The sequence below is a fragment of the Eurytemora carolleeae genome, unplaced genomic scaffold (assembly GCF_000591075.1).
Source record: "Eurytemora carolleeae unplaced genomic scaffold, Eaff_2.0 scaffold1257, whole genome shotgun sequence".
Classification (NCBI taxonomy): domain Eukaryota; kingdom Metazoa; phylum Arthropoda; class Copepoda; order Calanoida; family Temoridae; genus Eurytemora; species Eurytemora carolleeae.
Window position 1 is genome coordinate 59,473 of NW_019397193.1, and position 24,768 is coordinate 84,240.

The 24,768-nt window shown below is 33.9% G+C and overlaps 2 protein-coding genes across 2 annotated transcripts; one reads left to right on the forward strand and one right to left on the reverse strand.

The window, feature by feature from the left end:
- Positions 1–19,288: 19,288 nt before the first annotated feature.
- On the forward strand, positions 19,289–20,197 carry LOC111712652 (neurogenic differentiation factor 1). The gene is made up of 2 exons (XM_023487332.1): positions 19,289–19,610; positions 19,717–20,197. Exons 1-2 carry the CDS (start codon positions 19,438–19,440, stop codon positions 20,081–20,083), a joined length of 540 nt encoding a protein of 179 aa, XP_023343100.1. The 5' UTR covers positions 19,289–19,437; the 3' UTR covers positions 20,084–20,197.
- A 1,562-nt stretch (positions 20,198–21,759) lies between these two features.
- On the reverse strand, positions 21,760–23,660 carry LOC111712651 (protein PF14_0175-like). Its single transcript, XM_023487330.1, has 2 exons — positions 23,637–23,660; positions 21,760–22,380 (listed from the first exon to the last, which is right to left on the reverse strand). The coding sequence occupies exons 1-2, from the start codon at positions 23,658–23,660 to the stop codon at positions 21,760–21,762; spliced, it is 645 nt and encodes a 214-aa protein (XP_023343098.1).
- Between the last annotated feature and the right edge of the window lie 1,108 nt (positions 23,661–24,768).

Below are 24,768 nucleotides of genomic sequence, written 5' to 3' on the forward strand. Positions count from 1 at the left end.
GACAGCCGGGGATAATTAACATGAAATACTACGCAACTATTACACTAAACGCCATATTTTTACGCAAAATTGGCGTCATTTGCCCGGCCCACAATGGAGCAGTGGCGAGGATAAAAAGTGTAGGTAGTTGGACCCTTTTTGACCAATCTCTGGCTGTGTGTGTGGTCGGTTCTATAGTTCTCCGTCCGCTCTAATTTTCAAACTAATGGACAACTTAAAAGGTCAACTCCTCGCTTTATATCCTAGAACGAGAAACTTATGAATATGCTTTACAAAATTAAAATTTTTTGGGAAGATCCCCCAAAATTAAAGCAAAAAAGAAGTTGCTATAACTTTTTTTTTCAACCAAAAATTATTTTTTGCCCGGGTATGATAAGCGTTTGAAAGATTAAGTAACTATTCAGTAGGATAGTGAATTGGTAGATAGATAGATGGATAGTTGGATATTATTATAAAGATTTATTCACACACAAAGATATAAATACATATATAAATGGTGTAGTTAAAATTTGTTTAAAATCAAGTGATAAANTACATAAATTAGAAAGAAATCTAATGCAAAGCTTAGAACTTGCTTCAATAGTCTCATAGAAAGACACACATCTGCTAGCTAACATAGTTTTTACATGTAAACATTGTGAAATACTTTCAATCAAGTACCTATGCGTATCTCTAGGTACATTAAAAAGAATTCTAATAGCAGTATTCCATGCTGTATACAATTTTGAAACACATTGGGAACTCAAGTCCCAAATACTAGATCCATAAAAACTACAACAGTAAATATTATACAGTTTCAAAATGACATCAGGACTGTTAAAATAAAATTCTTGGTTAAGAGAATGAATTTTTGAAATGAAAATAGCTCGTTTTTTATTGCAATCTATGGTCATTGAATTATCACTTTGAAGAACATTTCCTAAATGTTTTAAGTCGTTAACAAATGGTAAAGGTAATTCATTCAATAAAATTGGGGTTATTTCATTGTAATTAATCCTTTCTTTAGAAAAAATAAGGCATTTAGTTTTACATTTTTCGATTCGAATATTTGTACTAAATTTCAGCTTAGTAGCTTTGGCAAAATTTTCACAAATTTTCACCATTTCCTGAAGACCTGTTCTGCTAGGAGAAAGCAGGATAATATCATCTGCATATACCCAGATGCCCATATAGACACCCTGGATTTGGCATCCAATAGTTGAACATCGTAATAGCTTGATAATTTTGTCAATGTAAATACAGAATAGCACAGGGGAAGAAACTGCAATATAGCCTGCAATTATCTGACCTATCTATTCCTATAGGTCTATAATCTATAGATAGCAAGACTATATACTATACAGAGAATACAACAAAACTGTTTTTGTTTAACTTTTTCATCGACATTCCCAGACATAGCTTCTATTTTATATATCTTACTTTTCTAATATCTTCTTATACTCTACTCATCCTTGGTATTCTCAGATATAGTTTCTAGTTTATATATCTTACTTTTCTAATATCTTCTATACTCTACTTATCCTTGGTTAGATATAGTTTCTAGTTTATATATCTTACTTTTATAATATCTTCTATACTCTACTCATCCTTGGTATTTCTAAAATATAGTTTCTAGTTTATATATCTTACTTTTCTAATATCTTCTATACTCTACTCATCCTTGGTATTCCATAGATATAGTTTCTAGTTTATATATCTTACTTTTCTAATATCTTCTATACTCTACTATCCTTGGTATTCCTAGATATAGTTTCTATTTTATATTTCTTACTTTTATAATATCTTCTATACTCTACTATCCTTGGTATTCCTAGATATAGTTTCTATTTTATATTTCTTACTTTTCTAATATCTTCTATACTCTACACATCCTTGGTATTCCTAAATATATTTTCTATTTTATATTTCTTACTTTTCTAATATCTTTTATACTCTACTCATCCTTGGTATTCCCAGATATACAGTGATAACCAGAAAACTCTGAAATAGGAAGACGACTTTGAGAATCAAGTTTTAACTTTAAAAAGTTCAATAACCATGAACCACAGCAATTGTGCAGTGTAAACAGACCCAACTATTTGCTTTTTTGCACCATCAAATACACTTGAGTATTGCTGTAATGACGTCTTTCTATTCCATTGTTTTCTGGTTATCACTGTAGTTTCTAGTTTCTAGTTTTTAGTTTCTAGTTTCTAGTTTCTAATTTCTAGTTTCTAGTTTCTAGTTCTAGTTTCTAATTTCTAGTTTCTAGTTTCTAGTTCTAGTTTCTAGTTTCTAGTTTCTAGTTTCTAGTTTATAGTTTATAGTTTATAGTTTCTAATTTCTAATTTCTAGTTTCTAGTATCTAGTTCTAGTTTCTATTTTCTAGTTTCTAATTTCTAGTTTCTAGTTTTTAGTTTTTAGTTCTAGTTTCTAGTTTCTAGTTTCTAGTTTCTAGTTTCTAGTTTCTAGTTTCTAGTTTCTAGTTCCTTGTTTCTTGTTTCTAGTTTCTAGTTTCTAGTTTCTAGTTTCTAGTTTCTAGTTTTTAGTTTCTAATTTCTAGTTTCTAGTTTCAAGTTTCTAGTTTTAGTTTCTAGTTTCTAGTGTATATTTCTTTTCTAATATCTTCTAAATTCTGCCAGTGTAGCTATTTTAGCTAGTGTAGCTATTGTAACTAGTGTAGCTACTGTAGCCAGTGTAGCTACTGTAGCCAGTGTAGCTACTGTAGCCAGTGTAGCTACTGTAGCTAGTGTAGCTGCTGTAGCTAGTGTAGCTGCTGTAGCCAGTGTAGCTATTGTAGCTAGTGTAGCTACTGTAGCTACTTTAGTGCCAGTGTAGCTACTGTAGCCAGTGAAGCTGCTGTAGCTAGTGTAGCTATTGTAGCTAGTGTAGCTATTGTAGCTAGTGTAGCTACTGTAACCAGTGTAGCTACTGTAGCCAGTGTAGCTGTTGTAGCCAGTGTAGCTACTGTAGCCAGTGTAGCTACTGTAGCTAGTGTAGCTGCTGTAGCTAGTGTAGCTGCTGTAGCCAGTGTAGCTATTGTAGCTAGTGTAGCTACTGTAGCTACTTTAGTTAGTGTATCGACTGTAGCCAGTGTAGCTAATTCACTGCTTGTGTCAGCTGCGTAAACCTTATTACATGACCAGCAAAGTTTTTAGTTCTTCAAATTGTATACAAAATATATACGCTGAAACACTATGGGAGGGGGGGGGGGGGTCTTTACTTGTAATCTGTTTCCTTTTTGTTTATCTGAACTCAAGAATTGTTTAAAGGTTAAAAATGAAAATATAGAAACTACCTTTTAAAGATTTAAAAACATATCCATTAAGGTAAGGTTCGCAAATAAATGCTGGATATTTTTAATTCAAAGTTATAAATTAATTTCTTTTGAGCAAATTGATTCAAGATGTTTTAATATAAAGCATACATATAAAAAAAACCTGACAAGAACCCAATTTTTGACTATTTTAAATTTAACTTGTTATCTTTAAGTCAAGTTCAACAATTTAAAAAGAAATTATTACTTTTATATTGAAATTAAAACTAGAGAATAAACTTCTATAATTTGAATATAAACTTTTTATTTTCTTAGGTTAAAGCTTGTTTTTAAAGATGGTTCTCAAATTTGAAAATATGAAAGGAAAAAATTATTTACTTGAGATATTGGATTATGTATAGATGAAGCTAGGGTAGTATCTCCTGAAGATATGGAAAACAGTAGAAATAAAATAAGTGAAAATTTCCAAATTATATTTTTTGCATATCATCATCTGAGTTCGTTCCCCTTTTTCATCTCACAACCAATTTTCTTGTTTTTATAACTTTTTTTTGTGATTTTCTTGTGATTTTTTATATTTTATATTGAATTTGATGGTTATTATACCGTTAGAACTGAAGAGAACTTGATGATTTCATTAGGATAATCGTAATAAGGGAAATATTTAGTCTTTACTGGATGAGGAACTTTTTGTTGGCAAAGTTGTGTTTGGGGAATTAGTGATTGGGGAATTTTGGGTTGGGAAAATACCGGCTGGGGATATTGCTTTTGGGAAGTTGGGGTTGGAGAAATTGCGATGGGGAAATTACATAACACCGTTGTATTTATATCCGAAAGCAATTTTGGGCATTTATGCTTAAATACTCCAGACACCTACTTAACTAATTCTTCTCCACGATTCCAGATATTGATGGTTCGAAACCCCTATTTACATAAGTATTCGTCTACTAGGTGTAAAAACGTACAAAAATAGAGAATTGAGACAGAATGATATAAGTAGGAAATGGGAAGCGGAAATGATTAGACCGGAATGTTGGGGAAAGGGGAGGGATTGATACTTGATGATAATTGAAGAAAAATACTAGAGAGAAGGGAGGAGATGAGGGGGGGGGGAAGGGGGGTGAAAGGATGAGTTTTGCTAGTGGTTGGTTAGAACACTATTGTTGTAATATATACAATATTGACTGGAGGTAGCATTCCAAACTCTTATTAACATACCTTTACAGAACCAGTAATTGATACACAGAGGATAGAGAGGATAGAGTAGTTCATGGATACAGAGTATACAGATAATACAGAGAGAGAAAAGAGGATAGAGTAGTCCATGGATGCAGAGTATACAGATAATACAGAGAGATAACAGAGGATAGAGTAGTTCATGGATACCGAGTATACAGATAATACAGAGAGAGAACAGAGGATAGAGTAGTTCATGGATACAGAGAATACAGAGGATAGAGAGGATAGAGGATAGAAGAGTAGTTCATGGATACAGAGTATACAGAGGATAGAGTAGATCATGGATACAGAGTATACAGAGGAGAGAGAAGATAAAAAATAGAGTAGTTCATGAATACAGAGAATACAGAGGATAGAGAGGATAGAGTAGTTTATAGGAACAGAGAATGCAGAGGATAGAGTAGTTCAAGAGAATGGAGAATAAAGAGGATAGATCAGTTTAAAAAAAATAGTTTATAGTTTATATATCCCAGTTGCCCTAATAATATATATTATCAACGATATAAACGTTTCTATGGTTACTCAGGAGAGTAAGAAAAAGGAAGTAATAAACCAGTCCCTCAACATGGTCACTTAAACGTCAAGTATATAATAGATCTATGGGTTCTCTAATTTCACACGAATTTTCTAGGCGTTCGGCTTCAGTAGGCTTTGATCTAATTAGCTTCTAATTTATGACCTCCNTCGAATCTTGCAACATTTATTGCCTTAATATTGCGTTATTATTCTATTTGTTTGGCTCCGAATGTTAATGGTTAAAGGGAGAAACCGACTAGACATGGTGTTGAGCTGAAAGTGCAGTATTGTAGAGAAAAACTTTAGAATTCTTTTGATACAAATGAGACATTTCTACGGTGTACAATTTTTAAATAAGAGCGCAAAGTCGTTTGTAATATTTCACCAGTTGTTTCATGGTCGGCAGATTAAACGTTTTTTTTTTCAATTATTTAATAACACGGAAAACACATGTAAAAATAGTATTTTATATGCCGGTCTCTCCCTTTAAATGGACTGTCATCATAATTCCAGTGTCCATCCTTTTGAAAAGTGACACTCGCGATTTACAATGTCAAAGAAAACACTTCAAAAAGTTCTTTGTTTTTGACATTGTGGTTTCTCTTATAAAGTTAAAAGGAAAGAAATTAACAGAAATGTTATTTTTTAAGTTGTTTGGGAGTGTCCGTCCTTTCATAAACAATTCAGTTTGAAATCTTTTTTAAATTTATTCTAAAAGTTTGAATAATAGTAATGCCTAAATTGATATACCCGTAACCACGTGGGTTTCAAGGTAAGGCACTTCTACACTGCTGCAAAGAGTAAGAAATTGAGAGATGAGTCACTTCTTAAACAGAAAACGACAAGTTCTTCAATCTACATTACATTTTTGAAGCTACTAAGAATTTTTTATAATTTTCGAATTAAGGGTTAACTCGCTGAAAATTACCTCAAGCCGCAAACAATAAAATTGACCGAACGTTTTCTAAAAGATCGAAGGGATCGATAAAATATTACAAGAAAGTTATAGAAAATTGTTGAAATAATAAAAAATAATTATTAAAGAATCTAAAGCAGTATATGTTAAGGATTGTGTTAAATCCTCTAGGTTTGGATTATATGAGGCTTCTACCGTGTAATTATATCAGATAATTACCCCTCACAGACACTACGATACACGCAGATTTATTGGGATATTATTTGCGGCCTTTTTCATCATTTCAGGTAGTTTTTTAGAAAGTTTTCAATGGACATAATATCAGAAATTTATAGATCGTTTTATTGGCCCTGTGGTATACTTTTCCGTCCATGGAATGGATTTAAAATCTCGAGGGTAAACTTAAGAATTCAAGGCTCAGAAAAAATTTACTTAGTTTTGGGGAAAACTTTGATTCTTGGTTGAAATACAGAAAGGTTTTAAAAAGATTAAAATGATTTACAAGGGCCAGGTTTGGAAGGAAAATATGAAACTTACAATCAAGTGTTTAAAGAAGTTTAGATAAGGTTTTGGGAAAACGAGAGTGTTCGTTGAAAACCAACCTTTATATCAAACTCTGAGCCTGGACATATATCCCCAATCAAGACAACACATTCAGTGTTTTTGGGATTTGAATTTAAACCTTAGAACTTATAGAACTTTAGGAGTTGCAATTTATTAAAATGAAATAGAAATTTATTTAAAACATTATTTGTTCAATATCAGAAAAAGATGTAAAGCTGGCCTTCAAAAAGAACTGAAGCCCTGAATCTAGCTTTTTAATCCCTATATCTTTGTAACCTGGTGATATATACGGGGATATGATTAAGTCTAGGGATCAAATACAGGGTGTCATACGATACAAGGGAGTTGAATGACGACATTAAAACAATATTATATCTATCTCTGATAGTTAATGAAGGACAAAAGAACTAGAGACAATTCTTGTAGAAAACTAAAACTAGCTAATCTTTTATTTCAAAGTGGTCATTAAAGATTGAGCAGAATACGAATGGGTACAACATCAGGTTTCCAAGATATAAAGAGTAAATAATAGAGTTTGAGGCGAATAATTAGTTCCTCACTGTGATATTGCCAAGCTACATTTGTTGCATTAAACGAGCTAGGTGGACTGTACACACTGGGCAGTTCAGACTGGACAGTACAACTGAATGCATATTACATGTTGTACCGGCTCGGATTATGCAATTTGTCCTTTCTAGCTTAAGTTATGCTAAGTTCTCTCCTACCGTGTTACAAGATTTGATTTATGTCTCCTGGCTCTAGGACATTGGTTCATTATTACCCCTCTAGCAGGGAGAAAAAATTAATTTAACCGCCATTAAAAAGTGGTCCCAAGCAAAAAAGCTTTTGATCTGGATTATTTTGGATTTAATTGCGAGGTTCGCAATTATTTATGGTGTGCAGAAAAACGTTATTCGCAAATTAAACAAATTAAGTTTTTGAAAAAGTAAGTTGTTATGTATGGCTAAACATGTTTTTTTAATGAACCAAAATTATGTTTTCATGATTCAAAAACGAAACACATATCTTTTCTATCTATCAATGAATGTCTATCCATCCTTCTGTCTATCTATCTATCAATAGTAAATGAATGAAGATTTCTCGCAAATTGTTCTAATGTTCTCTCCTAATTTTCTCCCAGTATGAAACAAACAATAATTTAATGTCCTTCCACCAATCTTGGGGCCATCTGTCTGTCTGGTCGTGTGTTAAATATGATATTTTGTCTGTCAATTCGTGTGTGTGTCCGTCCATGCCTCAGTTAATGATATTAGACTCATGTTTTTAAAGGTTTGCACATCATAACTTGCAATTCCTGGCACTCTAGTTGCAAATTTGGTTCGCCCCAAGCATTAAACCAGTCGATTTGAAATAGTTTTAGTTGGGGCAAAATGGTTGAATAATGCGGGAAAGATGGTCTGCAGCGAAAATCTTGTAAATTTTGAGATGTGCAGAATTTGGTATGCAGGAGAAAGGAGGTGAATTAAGAAAAGAGTGGAAGTGGAAGGAGAAAGGAGGTAAATTAGAGAAGGATTGAAAGTGAAAGGAGAAAAGGGGTGAATTAGGAAGAAGGTGGAAGGAAGCGGAGGGAGAAAGGGGTGAATTAGGAAAGGAGTGGAAGTGGAAGGAGAAAGAGGGTGACTTAATAAAGGTGTGGAAGTGAAAGGAGAAAGGGGGTTCATTAAAAAAGGTGTGAAAGTTAAAGGAGAAAGGAAGGGAATAAAGAAAGGCTTGGAAGTGAAAGGAGAAAGGTGGTGAATGAAGTAAGAAGTGAAAGTGGAAGGAGAAAGGGGGGAAGAAAGAAAAGAGGAGAAATGGAAGGAGAAAGGGGGAAGAAAGAAAGGAGTGAAAGTGGAAGGAAGAAGGGGGAAATTAAGAAAGGTGTAAAAGAGGAAGGAGAAAGGCCGAATGAAATTCAGAAAGGAAGGGAATTGAGAACGGAGATGAAATAAAGAAAGGAGTGAAAGTGAAAGGAGAAATGGAGGAAGAAAGAAAAGAGGAGAAATGGAGGGAGGGAGAAGGGGTAGGAAAGAAGTGAAAGGATGAAAAGTGAAGGATGAGGTTAGAATCAAGGGGCAATTGTGATAAGGATCATGTGTTCTGTGGATAAAGAATGGGGATGATAAATATTTTATAGATGGGAGGTAAAGCTGGATGAGGAATGAGGATAATAAACATTATAAGGATGGATGGAAAAGTGGGATGAGGAAAGAGGAAAGTAAGTATATAAGCATGGAGGGTAAAGTGGGATGAGGAATGAGGATAGTAAACTTTATAAGGATGGAAGTTAACACTGATGAGGAATGAGGATAGTAAGTATTATAATAATTGAAGGTAAAGAGGGATGAAAGATAAGGATAGAAAGTTTTATAAACAGGAAGGAGAATCGAAGACTGAGAATAAAGAGAAAAGTTTATTTGGCTGAAGGAGCAAATGGGATGAAGTGGGAAGGGAAAATGGAATAAAATTGGAAGGGAAAACGTTATGAAGGGGGAAGGGAAAATGGAATAGAATTGGAAGGGAAAACGAGATGAAGTGGGAAGGGAAAAAGGAATAAAACTGGAAGGGAAAACGAGATGAAATGAGAAGGAAAAATGGAATAAAGTGGGAAGGGAAAACGAGATGAAGTGGGAAGGGAATATGGGATAAAATTGGAAGGGAAAACGAGATGAAGTGGAATGGGAAAATGGAATAGATTAGGAAGGGAAAATCAGATGAAGTGGGAAGGGAAAATGGACTAAAGTGGAAAGGGAACATAGAATACATTAGGAAGGGAAAACGAGATGAAGTGGGAAGGGAAAAAGGAATAAAGTGGAAAGGGAAAACGAGATGAAGTGGAAAGGGAAAATGGGATCAAGTGGGATGGGAATATGGGATACGATAGGACGAGCAAATATAGATGAGTTAGAGAAAATGTTGATTTATGAGAAGGAGAAAAAGAAAATTGGATGAAATGGGATGTACATATGGGATATGGAAATGAGATGAGAGGAGGGTGGGAAAATGTAGATGAGGTATAAAGGTGGGAGAATGGAGTGGGATGAGAAATGGGATGAGATGGGACGGGGTAGAGGTTGTGAGGGATGGGGTAGGTTCAGAGAATTGGTATAAAACAATTTGACCAGTTTTAGACAACTTTCAGGCTTCTCTACTCACAACCTTTAATTTGTGGCACACGCGCTGTATTTATTGTGTGTGACTAACAGGTAAATTAAACCTATCTGTTATTTTAACTCTAAATATATCAACATTGGGCAGGGGGGGGGGTAACGTTTAAGGTTGGTTTAGACGATTTTACGTTAACTTTCAAATTCCAGAAGAAGAAGAAGGAGCAATTAGGACAGTTTTTATAAATTGAAAGAACTTGAAAAATGTTATTAAAAGATTTACGACAAAATTCTTAATTTTAAGGAATAGAAGGATAGACAGATTAGAAGGATAGACAGGATAGACAGGATAAACATGATAGACAGGATAAACATGATAGACAGGATAGACAGGGTAGACAGGGTAGACAGGATAGACAGGATAGACAGGATAGACAGGATAGACATGGTAGACAGGATAGACAGGATAGACAGGATAGACAGGATAGACAGGATAGACAAGGGTAGACTGGATAGACAGGAAAGACGGGATAGACAGGATAGACAAGGGTAGACATGATAGACAGGGTAGACAGGATAGACAGGATAGACTGGATAGACAGGATGGACAGGATATGGACAGGATAGACAGGATAGACAGGATAGACAGGAGAGACAGGATAGACAGGATAGACAGGAGAGACAGGATAGACAGGATAGACAGGATAGACAGGATAGACAGGATAGACATGAATAGACAGGATAGACAGGATAGACAGGATAGACAGGATAGACAGGATAGACAAGCTAGACAGGATAGACAGACAGACAGGATAGACAAGATAGACAGGATAGACAGGATAGACAGGATATAGACATGATAGACAAGGCAGACAAGATAGATAGGGTAGAAAGGATAGACAGGATAGGCAAGACAGACAAGATAGATAGGGTAGACAGGATAGACAGGATAGACAGACAGACAGGATAGACAAGATAGACAGGATAAACAGGATATAGACATGATAGACAGGATAGACAGGATAGACAGGATAGACAGGATGGACACGACAGACAAGATAGATAGGATAGACAGGATAGACAGGATAGACAAGACAGACAAGATAGACAGGATAGACAGGATAGACAGGTTAGACAGAATAGACAGGATAGACAAGACAGACAAGATAGACAGGATAGACAGGATAGACAGGATATATATTTAAGTATAGTTAATTTAAACGTTAATACAGCAATAAAAGAAACAAGAAATGACTCTAAATTTTCGACCATTTGAGACTGATTAGTCTTTTTAGTTACGCTTGTGAGTTATAAAGAAGATTTAAAAAATGTCAATAAATTCTTTCTATTTTTTTTCAATATTGTCCCTCCAAAATAGATATTTTAATGTTTAAAACTCAAAATAAAAATCGCCTGAAATACATTTTTTTCATCCTCCGGCCCTCCCTCCTTGCTTATGCAAAAGAGGCAACCTNCAGATTATCTAGTTTCTTCAGGTAGGGAAGAGGGAGTGGTTAGAGGGTAAGGGGAAAAGAAGAATGGAATTTTTGGGTGGTCGATATCTTCGAATTGGCGTTATATCTTAATTTTTGGTTTGTTAGACACCTCTCGTGGGGGAATGTAAAACAACATGAAAAAAAAAAAAAAATTAATAAATGTATTTAGTTTATATTTCAAATAATGAATCGTTCTACAAATGCACTGCCTTTATTCACCCTATTTTCCTCTGTTTGGCTGAAAATTTTCTGTGCTCCCCTTGTACATGGTTAAATCAACCCCCTACCTAGAAATCAAATAAAAATTGATCAAACCACATATTTTCTTTAATTAATGATACACTCCTTCTGTAAATTATTGCTTTTTACCCATTCACGATAAATTCATTGTATAATTAACCCCTTATTAATAAGAAAAAGTTGGACGGAATTTATCATTTTCTTACTAATACACTTCCGAACTATTATTTATGGCCGCCATATTTCATTTTAATTTTTGACCAGTTTCCCGCCAAATATTTGAATTGAGGAAAAGAGAATTTGACGTGGCATCATCCCAGCGGATAAAACCAATCATACCAATTGTATCTCATCCATTCTAACACTTTCTAAGTTTGGTCATACAAATTTATTTCAACTTGTGAAAAAGTAGAAGCCACATTGTTTTTTACCAAAAACATATTTGTTTTAACATCGAAACAACTACTGTACAATATACAATATTGTTACTTCGGAATTGACTATATAGTGAACAATGTACATTGCAATTTTGTAATTTGTACATGCTACTGTACATTTAGTATTTACTGACTAACTTTTCTTGTATGTACAGTGTGCATCTACTTAAGAACCAACTCCTTTACATATTACTACTAACTTACCAATTACCATGTTTGTTTATCTTTTTAAGAACCAACTCTTGTTCATGGTACATGTAACTACTGATCAAAATTTACTGCTCATCTATCTATTATCTAACTTCTGTAAATGTAACTACTCACAAACTATGTACTGCACGTATATCTACTAACTACTGCTGTACAATGTACTTAAGTAACTACTGACAAACTTTGCATTTTACATCTATACTAACCAACTGCTGTACAATGTGCCTACTGACCAATTATGTAGTGTACACTGTACATATATTTGAAAAAAACTGCTGTACATGTGACTACTGACCAACTATGCAATGTACAATGTACATGCCTGCTCAGCTATAAGAACTGCATACCTTCCGATAATTAGATAATCGACCAGAACAATAGTCTTCCTTTCAATACATCTACGGTCAAATACCACCAAAGACTTACCCATATACTTCAATATTCATGAAAAATAGGTTAAAAGAGAAAAATTATGAAGGAAAAGATAAAGAAAATTAAATAATACATTATAAATAAGGAAGTAATTGTTAAAAAAGAAAGATAAGGAATAAGGAAGTAAACAAAAGATAAAATAAGAGGTGGAACTTAATTTATGAAAAGAAGTTGAGAAATTATGGAGAAAGAAAAAAATGATACTATTACTTAGTTCTTACATGAAAGAGAAAAAGAAAATAGAAAGTAGAAGTTAATGAAAACCATATGAACGACATTAATTGAAAAAATAATGAGTTTAACTTGAAGACAATTATTCAAATCCTTTAAATCAATTTGATATAATTACTAAATAAGTAATAAACATAATTGAATTCATTTAATAATTTCTGCCGATATTCTAGAACCCGGGAGAGAAATATAATCAGAGGTGGGAATTCTTGCATTGTGAATATCGAGATCAATCCTTGATCTTGATCTTTGTTAATTGGTAATAATAATAATAATAATAATAATAATAATAATAATAATAATAATAATAATGATGATAATGTGATGAAATGGATGATTTAGAGTAAGTTAGGAAGTATTGAATGTATTGAAAATGAATAAATGTAATTAAATATTTGGTTGGATGAACGTATTGAAAATGACAATTTAATTATCATTGGATGATTCACGGGCAGCTGTAGTACATTTGAATTTCCGAGCCGGGTCAACCTTTCCGGTCCCAGTTTGTACTGTATCTCCCGGACATTTGGTAAATAAAGCAGACACTCAATAGGACTAGCCGGTGCAAAATGGTTGACGCGGTCAGACTTTAGATAGAATTTACTTTTACTAAAGGATCAGAGGTTCGTGGATTTCAATGATTTTATTTTTTAATGAATTTTTATTAATTGAATGAAGTTAACCGGATGAATTTGATGAATTGGAAGAAATTGATTAATTGTATTAATTTGATGAATTTGATGAATTGGGTTGATTTTATGAATTGAAAGAATCTGATGAATTCCTTGAATTGGATGAATTGAATGATTTAAATGAATTTTGTGAATTGGATGGATAGGTTGAACTTAATCGGATGAATTTTATAAATTTTATGAATTTAATAGATTGGATGAATTTCATGAATTGGATGAATTTAATAGATTGGATGAATTTCGCGAAATAAATAAGTTTTATGATGAATTTACATGAATTTTATGTATTGGATGGAGTAGCTAAGACGATATGAGTCAAATTGTTATTTCTTAAGTAATATTGTAGTTGTAATGATAAAGGAGAGACAGGAGAGGGATATTACAAGGTAAATTATAGGAAGGTGTGAGGGGTCATTATAGGTCTATCCCTCCCTCCATTCATGTTAACATTTAGACATTTATTTGTTGTGTTCACATCATTCTATCAACTTCACACACTTTCTTACAATAACTATATTGGATCTAGAAAATAGAAAAATAAAATATATAATATAAACATACTACATACTACATTGCCATTATAGTTCTCTGGGAAGTTAGAAAACAGTTTTTTATTCTCTTTACTCCATAGTTTTACTTTACACAATGGAAAATAAAACATGTTAATCTCACATAAGTTTAAATCCGGAGGCGGAAATGTCATGTGTGTGTGTGTGTGTCTGTACCAAAAGAGTGTGTGTAAGGTTACCGTACCAAAGGTGTGTACTGTAGGTATCTACGGTACATAAGAATCTCAGTATTTGTACAGTCTAGAAGAGTACATTTGTTTATTGTTAATTGTTTACTCAAAAATAAGTTAAATATGCATGTAATATATTATTTACATATTTAATTCAACACTATAAAGCCAAATTTTCATGCAAAGAATATAATTTGATTAAAGTTTACAATAAACTACTTGTTATTCAAATTTAATTATAATTGACAACATTGTTCTGCAATTTCCTTGACTGTAGTCATGTGTGTCTGTACCAAAAGAGTGTGTGTAAGGTTACCGTACTGGTCTGCAAAGCAGTGCGACTGGCTTTCTCTTGCCAGACCAGCACCATTTTCTTTCCCTTTAATCCTATTCCCTGGTTTAAATTAATTAATAGAAGAGTACGCACCTGTATTTTAAAAATAGGCATTATTATCAGACGATTTAGAAAGTTTGCTTTGTCCTGTAACTCTTTTTTTAAGTTAAGTGATAATGATTTTTATGTAAATTCGTCACAGATTTGAATTTTTTGACATACAGTGTAATTATTTTGATATTATCAATTAATACCTGTAAAAGCTAAATTGAGACCATTTGAGAAATTGAGACACAAACTTTGTATAGGTTTTGATACATTATAGATTGTTCACAAAAGTTGCGACATTAGAGACGACTGCAAGAAAGTGTTGTAAATATTCCTTATTAAAGCTGACAGAAGTTGTAATTTCAAGAAACCTTCCATTTAGAGATGGACTTACCTGATTCACTGTCGGTAATGTTACATTTATTGTTAATTGTAAACGATATATTTAAGTTTAAATTTTGATGTTTTAAAATTGTCCAGTTTGTCTTTGTATAGGCTCATACTTGGTGGTTAACTCTGTAAATAAACTAGTCTCAGAAAATTATATTTACGAGTGTGTATTAATTGTTCTGAGCTAGGACGGGGCAAACTCTTGATTTTTGAAAACCGGTCATTTCGTTTGGAGCGTTTGTTTAACATTCGTTTTTTTCCAAATTCTTTGTAAACTTATGATCGTACCGTTGCTGAAAGAATTTTCCAAACAATGTGGTCGTTAACAGGAAATCCAGTTCGTTAAAAAAAATTGATAGTTGCTCATTAACGACGCCCAGCCCTACCTCAAGAGCAGGTTGTAGACATCTTGCTTTTTATTTAATTGGTTCAATAAAACAGAAACAGAAGCAGTGTAGTGAGGCACCGGGCTCCTGCATATAGATAACATCAAGATTCAGTCCTGTAATCATTATTTTAGCAGTTCAATACTTTATTCCAAGTTTAATTCTTTATTCATTATTAGGAGTTTAATTCCATAGTAAAGAATACTTTAATCCTTTATTCATTATTAGGAGTTTAATCCCGTAGAACAGTATACTTTAATCCTTTATTCATTATTAGGAGTTTAATTCCATAGTACAGTATACTTTAATCCTATATTCATTATTAGGAGTTTTATTCCATAGTAAAAAATATTTTAATCCTTTATTCATTAGTACGAGTTTAATCCCGTAGAACAGTATACTTTAATCCTTTATTCATTATTAGGAGTTTTATTCCATAGAACAGAATACTTTAATCCTATATTCATTATTAGGAGTTTAATTCCATAGAACAGTATACTTTAATCCTTTATTCATTATTAGGAGTTTAATCCCGTAGAACAGTATACTTTAATCCTTTATTCCTTATTAGGAGTTTAATCCCATAGTACAGTATACTTTAATCCTTTATTCATTATTAGGAGTTTAATTCCATAGTATACTTTAATCCTTTATTCATTATTAGGAGTTTAATCCCGTAGAACAGTATACTTTAATCCTTTATTCCTTATTAGGAGTTTAATCCCATAGTACAGTATACTTTAATCCTTTATTCATTATTAGGAGTTTAATTCCATAGTACAGAATACTTTAATCCTTTATTCATTATTAGGAGTCCCTATTTACTCTGTGGGGGGGGGGTAGTTTGACTATCGTTTATTTTGCAATTACTCAAAAAGTATTTGAGCCAGGAAGCTCAAATTTTCTGCCTTTTCTAACTAACACATGCCTATCACTTAAGGCTAAAAGCTGGGCTTTTATACCTACTGTCTGAGTCCTCAGGCATACTGCCTAAATGCCTTATTTTACCTATACCAGACTAAATCTATAGTTAGACCTACTTCCAGTCATTGGATTTCAACATTTTATAGCTCTTTGGAAAGCCTTTAACAAAAGCATTCAGATTGCACAATTTTTGAAAAGAAATTTTGCACAGATTTTTGCACAGACGCCTTTCAAGGGAATTTGCACATTAAAAGTTTTTCTTGAATACACACTTAGGTTTTAAAAATTTTGAAAATGTTTTTGCAGATTTGAGTTCGCTGGGTCAAGGGCTTTTTAAAAATGAATAATTTGTTGCAATTTGCGGAATTTTTGTTTTTGAACATTTTTTGCTTAATCACTAGATTTCGCAAAAATTAGATTTTTACAAATTTGCCATTTTTGCAGATTATTGAAGTAAAGCCCAAGGGCTTTCTAAAATCATCAAATGTTAAAGATTTGTGTCACAATGAGAAAATAGAGGGGGGATCGATTTGACCCCCCAGGAAACCAGTCATGAAGCCAGACGTCAGAGTGAATATGGTTAATTCCGTAGATCAGTATACTTGGTAAAGTATACTTCAATCCTTTATTCCTTATTAGGAGTTTAATCCCATAGAACAGTATACTTTAATCCATTATTCCTTATTGGGAGTTTAGTATCACAGAACAGTGTACCTTAATCCTTTATTCATTATTAGCAGTTTAATCCCGTAGAACAGTATAGTTTAATCCTTTATTCAATATTAGGAGTTTAATCCCGTAGAACAGTATACTTTAATCCTATATTCCTTTTTAGGAGTTTAGTATCACAGAACAGTGTACCTTAATCCTTTATTCATTATTAGGAGTTTAATCCCGTAGAACAGTGTACTTTAATCCTATATTCCTTATTAGGAGTTTAATCCCGTAGAACAGTATACTTTAATCCTTTATTCAATATTTGGAGTTTAATCCCGTAGAACAGTATACTTTAATCCTATATTCCTTATTAGGAGTTTAATCCCGTAGAACAGTATACTTTAATCCTTCATTCCTTATTAGAAGTTTAATCCCGTAAATCACTACACTTCAAATCTTCCAATCCTGTTTTTAAAGTATATTTTCTATCTGAAAGTTTAAAAGTACGTCAGTGATTTAAACCCGTGTCTTTTCAACAATTAGAGAACCATAGTTTGAAATTTCTCAAGTACCGTATATAGGCTTAGATGACCACCGAAAATTATAAACCTTGTAGTCACTTAGTTTTCATACGCGACCAAAACGTTTCGCTAGTAACTCCCCTACCTACTACGTTCCCATATTCCTCTAGCTACTGGGTATAGTTCCCATGATCCTCTAGCTACTGGGTATAGTTCCCAAGTTCCCCTAGCTACTGGGTATAGTTCCCATGATCCTCTAGCTACCGGGTATAGTTCCCATGTTCTTCTAGCTACTGGGTATAGTTCCCATGTTCCCCTATCTACTGGGTATAGATCCCATATTCCCCTCGCTACTGGGTATAGTTCCAATGTTCCCCTAGCTACTAGGTGTAGTTTCCATGTTCCCCTAGCTACCGAGTATAGTTCCCATGTTCCTCTAGCTACTAGGTGTAGTTCCCATGTTCCCCTAGCTACTGGGTATAGTTCCCATTTTCCCCTAGCTCCTGGGTATAGTTCCCATGTTCCCCTAGCTACTGGGAATAGTTCCCATGTTTCCCTAGCTACCGGGTATAGTTCCCATTTTCCCCTAGCTACTGGGCATAGTTCCCATGTTCACCTAGCTACTGGGTATAGTTCCAATGTTTCCCTAGCTACCGGGTATAGTTCCCATGTTTCCCTAGCGACTGGGTATAGTTCCCTTGTTCCTCTAGCTACTAGGTGTAGTTCCCATGTTCCTCTTGCTACTGGGTATAGTTTCCATGTTCCTCTTGCTACTGGGTATAGTTCCCATGTTCCCCTAGCTACCGGGTATAGTTCCTATGTTCCTCTTGCTACTAGGTATAGTTCCCATGTTTCCCTAGCTACCGGGAATAGTTCCCATGTTACCCTAGCTACTGGTTATAGTTCCCCTTCCCATGTTTCACAAGCTATTGGGTATAGTTACCATGTTCCTCTACTGGGTATAGTTCCCATATTCCCCTAGCTACTGGGTATAGTTCCCATATTCCCCTATCTACTGGGAATAGTTCCCATATTCCCCTAGCTACTGGGTTTAATATTGACAGTATAAAGAATAGTAAACGGTTGGTTAAAAGACACGTCCTTGTGTTGTATAGAGAGTACTAAAGATGGGCCATCAACCCATAATTAGGGTCTATACGGTCCAACAGAAAGGGTCGGGGACAATTAATTAATTGTTCAGATAAAAAAGGTTGTTGATTAAAAGGAGTATTTGACAGGATATAAAGACAGAATAGTTTTATTTTATTTAACCCCATGAAAAATCAGCAAACCGTTTGATAAAGAGAAGAGGGTTTTTAGCAATTGTTTTAAAGGCATCCAATTTTCTTAGGTCCCGAGATTATTTTTACCATATCAGATACTACAGCTCGATAACCAGAAACTGTGAAATGACTGTCGTCTTTATTCTATCTTTCATCTAAGAAAGGGGAAAAGAATTCATATTAATATTGAAAACTGATATTTTTTAATGTTCAGTCGAAAATTACATAATTCTTACGGACATTTCAATAAAAAAGAAAAATGCGTGTAAACAAATTTAGAAAAAATATCTGAAACGTTCAGTAATGCAATATAGCAGTATAGCAGTATAGCATCGGAAAGAAGATTTCTATATTTGATTCCCAATAAACAAGAAAAAACGTTAAACAAAATAAATCTATTATGCATTTCTATTTGATCAAACTCAAAAAATAAATATCAGCTGACCCAAAAAAGAGTTGAAAAAAGAAGAGGTTCCCAGTCTACGATTAAACCTTAGTTCCCGCATATTGAGGAAACGCTACCGTTGCATGCTGCGTTGAAATCACCCCTGGTGCTGTGTGAGCAGTGTAAGGGAATACCGCGGTGAGATCTCTACTGAGAGATCTTGGGTGGCCGGCTCAATGCCTGGTAGCAAACCCGCGAAACAGTTTCCAGCGCAGTAATCAAGGAACCGCCGGACAGATAGGACATAATTAAACTCCGCTCTGCAAGACATTACAACCTTCCTCGGTCATTAGTTAGTCCTCGTCACTCAGATTGTAAGCCGAGGGGCAGTTTTCAAGGAAGCCTTTCTCAAGATCACACAAGTAGAGAAAACCATGCATACAACAGCTGTAAAAAGGCATATATTGTCGGAGGGACCGGAGCTGAAAGTCAAAAAGTCCAAATTACAGGATAAAATTCTCACAACAGAATTGTCAGAAGAATGTTGGATTGAAAAGTACCATGGAAGAACAAATATTAAAACTTCAGAATCAACACACAAATTTAGGTAACAAATAATAAATTTAATAAATTACTTTTGAACCCAAGTAACATTTATTGCATTTATATGATAATTATATATTTCTTTAAGATAATTTAGCTCTTTTTTGCAGCGAAGAGGATTACCCTGATTTTACCTTCACTGATACAGACTCCTTGGAGACAACATTTTCCCCAGGAAGTCCAGAAGAATTTCCTACCCTTGTTCAATCCCCCTGTCCAGTCGATCTGACCTATCATAAAGCAGATAGTCCTGAATCTCTTAAGAATTCCTCTAAATCTCTACCAGAATCGGAAATGCGCAGAAGACGACTTGCAGCAAATGCACGAGAAAGGCGGAGAATGGATTTATTAAACCGTGGATTCGATCGGTTACGTCGTGTACTGCCAGGGCTAGGTCCCCAACATCAGCTTTCCAAATATGAAACTCTTCAGATGGCGCAGTCCTATATAGCTGAGTTGGCCGGCCTCCTGAAGTAGCTAGAAAATATGCGCATTAACCAGTTTTGGTTAAATTTAAACCGTTTGTGCCATCTTCCTAGAATCCAGAGTAAAAACATGAAAACCGAAAAAAACTAATCGCTGTGATATATGTATATGCTAAAAAGTTAATTGTTGCTGAAGATCGAAAATAGTGTTCCTATAAAAACTCTGATATTGAGTATTAACCATTTTCACCAATTAAATGACTGAAACAACATTTTGATCTCAAAAACATACCTTCTGTACACCAATAATTCATTCTTCATAATAAAAATTAGAGTTTGTTAGACAGATTAAATAACTGATTGTAAGAGATAGAAAGATAGAGAGGAGATGAAAATGAAGGACATCTTTAATGCTCTGGATAAAGTAATTAAAGACTCCGAAACCCTGGTCAATTTAATGCTTTTATAGTCATTAAATCCAGGGGTGTAATTACAGGGTATGTTAGGGGAGGACATGGGGGGGGGGAAGAGTTTTAGTAAAATTAGGTAGATTGGTTAGTTAACAAAATTTGAAAGTTTAAAATATCCTCCTGTGGGCCGATGTATCTAATATTTAATAAGACGTGATGTAATCGGGTATACGTACAGTCAGGGGGAGAGATACATAATTTGGTAGATTTTCAACTTTTTCAGTTTTCCAGTTTATATTGTTGCAAACTTGTGTGCATTTTAGATTCTTAAATATTTGGTTTTATGAAATACAATTAGTATTTCTATAAATATCATTTGGAATATCAGCTGGCGATCATGTGACTATTGATTTTTTTACATCTTTTCATTATATTTCTTTGTTTGTGTGAGAACAAAACAACTTTTTAGAAACATCAAAATTTTCATAATTTTTTTTAAGAATTAGGATTTCAGAAGGTTTATTAGGTTCTCTAGGTTCTTTAACTTTATTCACTAATTACGTTCTATAGGTTCTCTAGGTTCTACATGGATACTTCAGTTTCTTCAGTTTTTATTTTCTTACAATTTTAGGTTCTTAAGTTTTCTCAGATTCTCTTGGTTCCTCAAGTTCTTTTGGGTTTTCAGGTGTTTTAGATCTTTTATGCTTTCTAGGTTCTCCAGTTTCACCAGGTTCCCTAGTTTCACCAGGTTCTATAGTTTCACCAGGTTCCCTAGTTTCACCAGGTTACCTAGTTTCACCAGGTTCTCTAGTTTCACCAGGTTCTCCAGTTTCACCAGGTTCTCCAGTTTCACCAGGTTCTCCAGTTTCACCAGGTTCTCTAGTTTTTGTTTTGTTTTTACATTTTTTACAGGTTATTTAGATTTTTAAGACTCTCTAGACTGTTTAGGTTGTCTTGATTCTTAAGATTCTTAGGGTTCTCTAGGTTCAGGTTCTCTAGACTTAGGTCCTCTAGATGTTTTATGTTCTCAAGATTCTTCTGGTTCTCTAGTTTTTTTTTTTTCTCGGGTTCTTCAGATTATCTAGTTTCTTCAGGTTCTAATCTCTGGGTTCTTCAGGTTCTCTGAATGTTTCATGCTATCATAGTTTTTGATCTTTGTTTTAGGTTCTTCAATCTTCAGGTTCTCTAGGTGTTTCATGTTCTAAAGATTTTACGGTGCTCTGGGTTGAGGTTCTCTAGGTTCGGATTTTCTAGATTTAGGTTCTCTAGGTGTTTCATGTTCTCATGGTTCTTTGGTTCTGGGGGTTCTTTAGGTGTTTCATGTTCTCGCAAGGTTCTTTAGGTTTCCTAGGTTCTTCAGGTAGTCTAGGTTTAGGTTCTTTAAGTTTAAGTTCTGTAGGCTAAGGTTCTGTAGGTTTAGGTTCTGTAGGTTTAGGTTCTGTAGGTTTAGGTTCTGTAGGCTTAGGTTCTGTAGGTTTAAGCTCTGTAGGCTAAGGTTCTCTAGGTTTAGGTTCTGTAGGTTTAGGTTCTGTAGGTTTAAGCTCTGTAGGCTAAGGTTCTCTAGGTTTAGGTTCAGTAGGTTTAGGTTCTGTAGGTTTAGGTTCTGTAGGTTTAGGTTCTGTAGGTTTAGGTTCTGTAGGCTAAGGTTCTCTAGGTTTAGGTTCTGTAGGTTTAAGTTCTGTAGGTTTAAGTTCTGTAGGCTAAGGTTCTCTAGGTTTAGGTTCTGTAGGTTTAGGTTCTGTAGGTTTAGGTTCTGTAGGTTTAGGTTCTGTTGGTTTAGTTTCTCTAGGTTTAGGTTCTCTAGGTTTAGGTTCTTTAAGTTTAAGTCATGTAGGTTTAGGTTCTGTAGGTATAGGTTCTCTACGTTAAGGTTCTCTAGGTTTAGGTTCTCTAGGTTTAGGTTCTCTAGGTGCTTTATGTTTTCAAGATTATTCAGGTTCTATGGGTTTTCAGGTTTCAGTTATTTAAGTTCTCTTTAAGGTTCCTTTGATTCTCAGATTTTATCAGGTTCTTCATGTTATAAGTTCTTAAGTTGCTCTAGGTTCTCTTGTTTCCTCTGGTTCTTAAGGTTCTCCTCTCTCTAAGTTCTCCAGGAACCCCTATTAGCAGGGGGTCTGTTTCTCCTGCTGCAGAATTAAAAGCATTGTTTTAACCTAACCTTGGATATATTTCAATGTAATTAATAGATCTAAAGTTGTCTATCCAACTATCTATCCATCTATACTTATATCTAAACCTCTGTCTATCTATCTATCTATCTACAGGAGTGCGGGAGCTTTTGTCTGGTATAATTACTATTTACTGGTTGAATGGGACATATATCCAGTAATGGATAAGGATACGCCGACCACTAGAAATCCAGGATATCAAAATATTGTAAAGGTAATACTATCTTATATTAAACCATGTTTTATTGTAATTTTGTGACAAAGTGGTTAGAGTAAGGAGTAGCACATTTTGAGCTTAAAAATACAGTAAGACTCAAAAAACTGTTGAATTCAGTGATAACCAGAAAACTCGGAACTAGGAAGACGACTTTATAGCAATACTAAAGTGTATTTGATGCTGTTACAAAGCCAATTGTATTACTAGACACTGCACAATTGCTGTTTCCCATGCCAATTAAACTATTTAAAGTCAGAGCTTGAGTCTAACTGTCGTCTTCCTATTTTAGAGTTTTCTAGTTATCTCTACGACGACTGTTATAATCAAGGTATGATTTTAAATAGTCCAATAAAAAAGAAACACAGATATTGTGTAGCGTACACACACTACTTAAAAAGTTTATTTTCAAGCTGCTGCTGGTTTAATTATTTGCATTAAATAAACACATGAATAGTTTAATGTCCACGATTTTATGGGTGGGATATTCTGGAATCCTAACTCAGGAAAGATAAAAAAATGAAACTTGAAAGAAACAGGGAAAATAGAAATATTGGAAGCTGAAAATCTATTGAAAAATGTGTAAAAAAAATAGAAATAAAGTGACTTATAGAAATATCAGATATAAATTAAATCAAAATGTAGAAATAAGATTATAAAAACAATGAGAATAAATCTGAAAATAGAAAGAATTTGAGAGAAATGAATGTTTAATGAGAAGTAAGATAAGATAATAAATATCTATGATAAAGAGTATTGTCCAGTGGAATCTCTGGGTGGTACAAAACCAGACATTTTATCATCTATCCCAACCTTCTTCCATCCCATCCATCTCATCATTTACATCCATCCCATCCATCCAATTAGTTTCTTAAAAATTTGATAACTAACTATTGAACAGCAGGAGGCCTATGAGGAAAATACAGGGTGGTTCATGAATATATTCCGTAAATGATTAGCATAGAATACAGGGTGGTTCATGAATATACTCCGTAAATGATTAGCATAGAATACAGGGTGGTTCATGAATATACATATTCCGTTGATTAACAGTACAGAATACACTGTGGTTCGTGATATATCTTGTTAATAAAAAGTAAAGAATACAGGGTGGTTCATCAATATATATCGTTAATAAACAGAGCAGAATATATATCTCGTTAAAAAACAGTAAAGAATACAGGGTGGTTCATCAATATATATCGTTAATAAACAGTACAGAATATATATATCTCGTTAAAAACGGTACAGAATACAGTGTGGTTCATCAATATATCTCGTTAATAAACAGTACAGAATACAGGGTGGTTCATCTATATATCTCGTTAAAAAACAGTAAAGAATACAGGGTGGTTCATCAATATATCTCGTTAAAAACAGTAAAGAATACAGGGTGGTTCATCAATATATCTCATTAATAAACAGTATAGAAATACAGGGTGGTTCATCAATATATCTTGTGGATAAACTGTACAGAATACAGGGTGGTTCATCAATATATCTCGTTAATTAACAGTACAGAATACAGGGTGGTTCATCAATATATCTCATTAATAAACAGAACAGAATACATATATCTCGTTAATAAACAGTACAGAATACAGGGTGGTTCATCAATATGTCTCGTTAATAAACAGTACAGAATACAGAGTGGTTCATCAATATATCTCATTAATAAACAGTACAGAATACAGGGTGGTTCGTGATATATCTCGTTAATAAACAGTACAGAATACAGGGTGGTTCATCAATATATCTCGTTATTAAACAGTACAGAATACAGGGTGGTTCATCAATATATCTCGTTAATAAACATTACAGAATACAGGGTGGTTAATCAATATATCTCGTTAATAAAAAGTACAGAATACAGGGTGGTTCGTGATATATCTCGTTAATAAACAATACAGAATACAGGGTGGTTCGTGATATATCTCGTTAATGA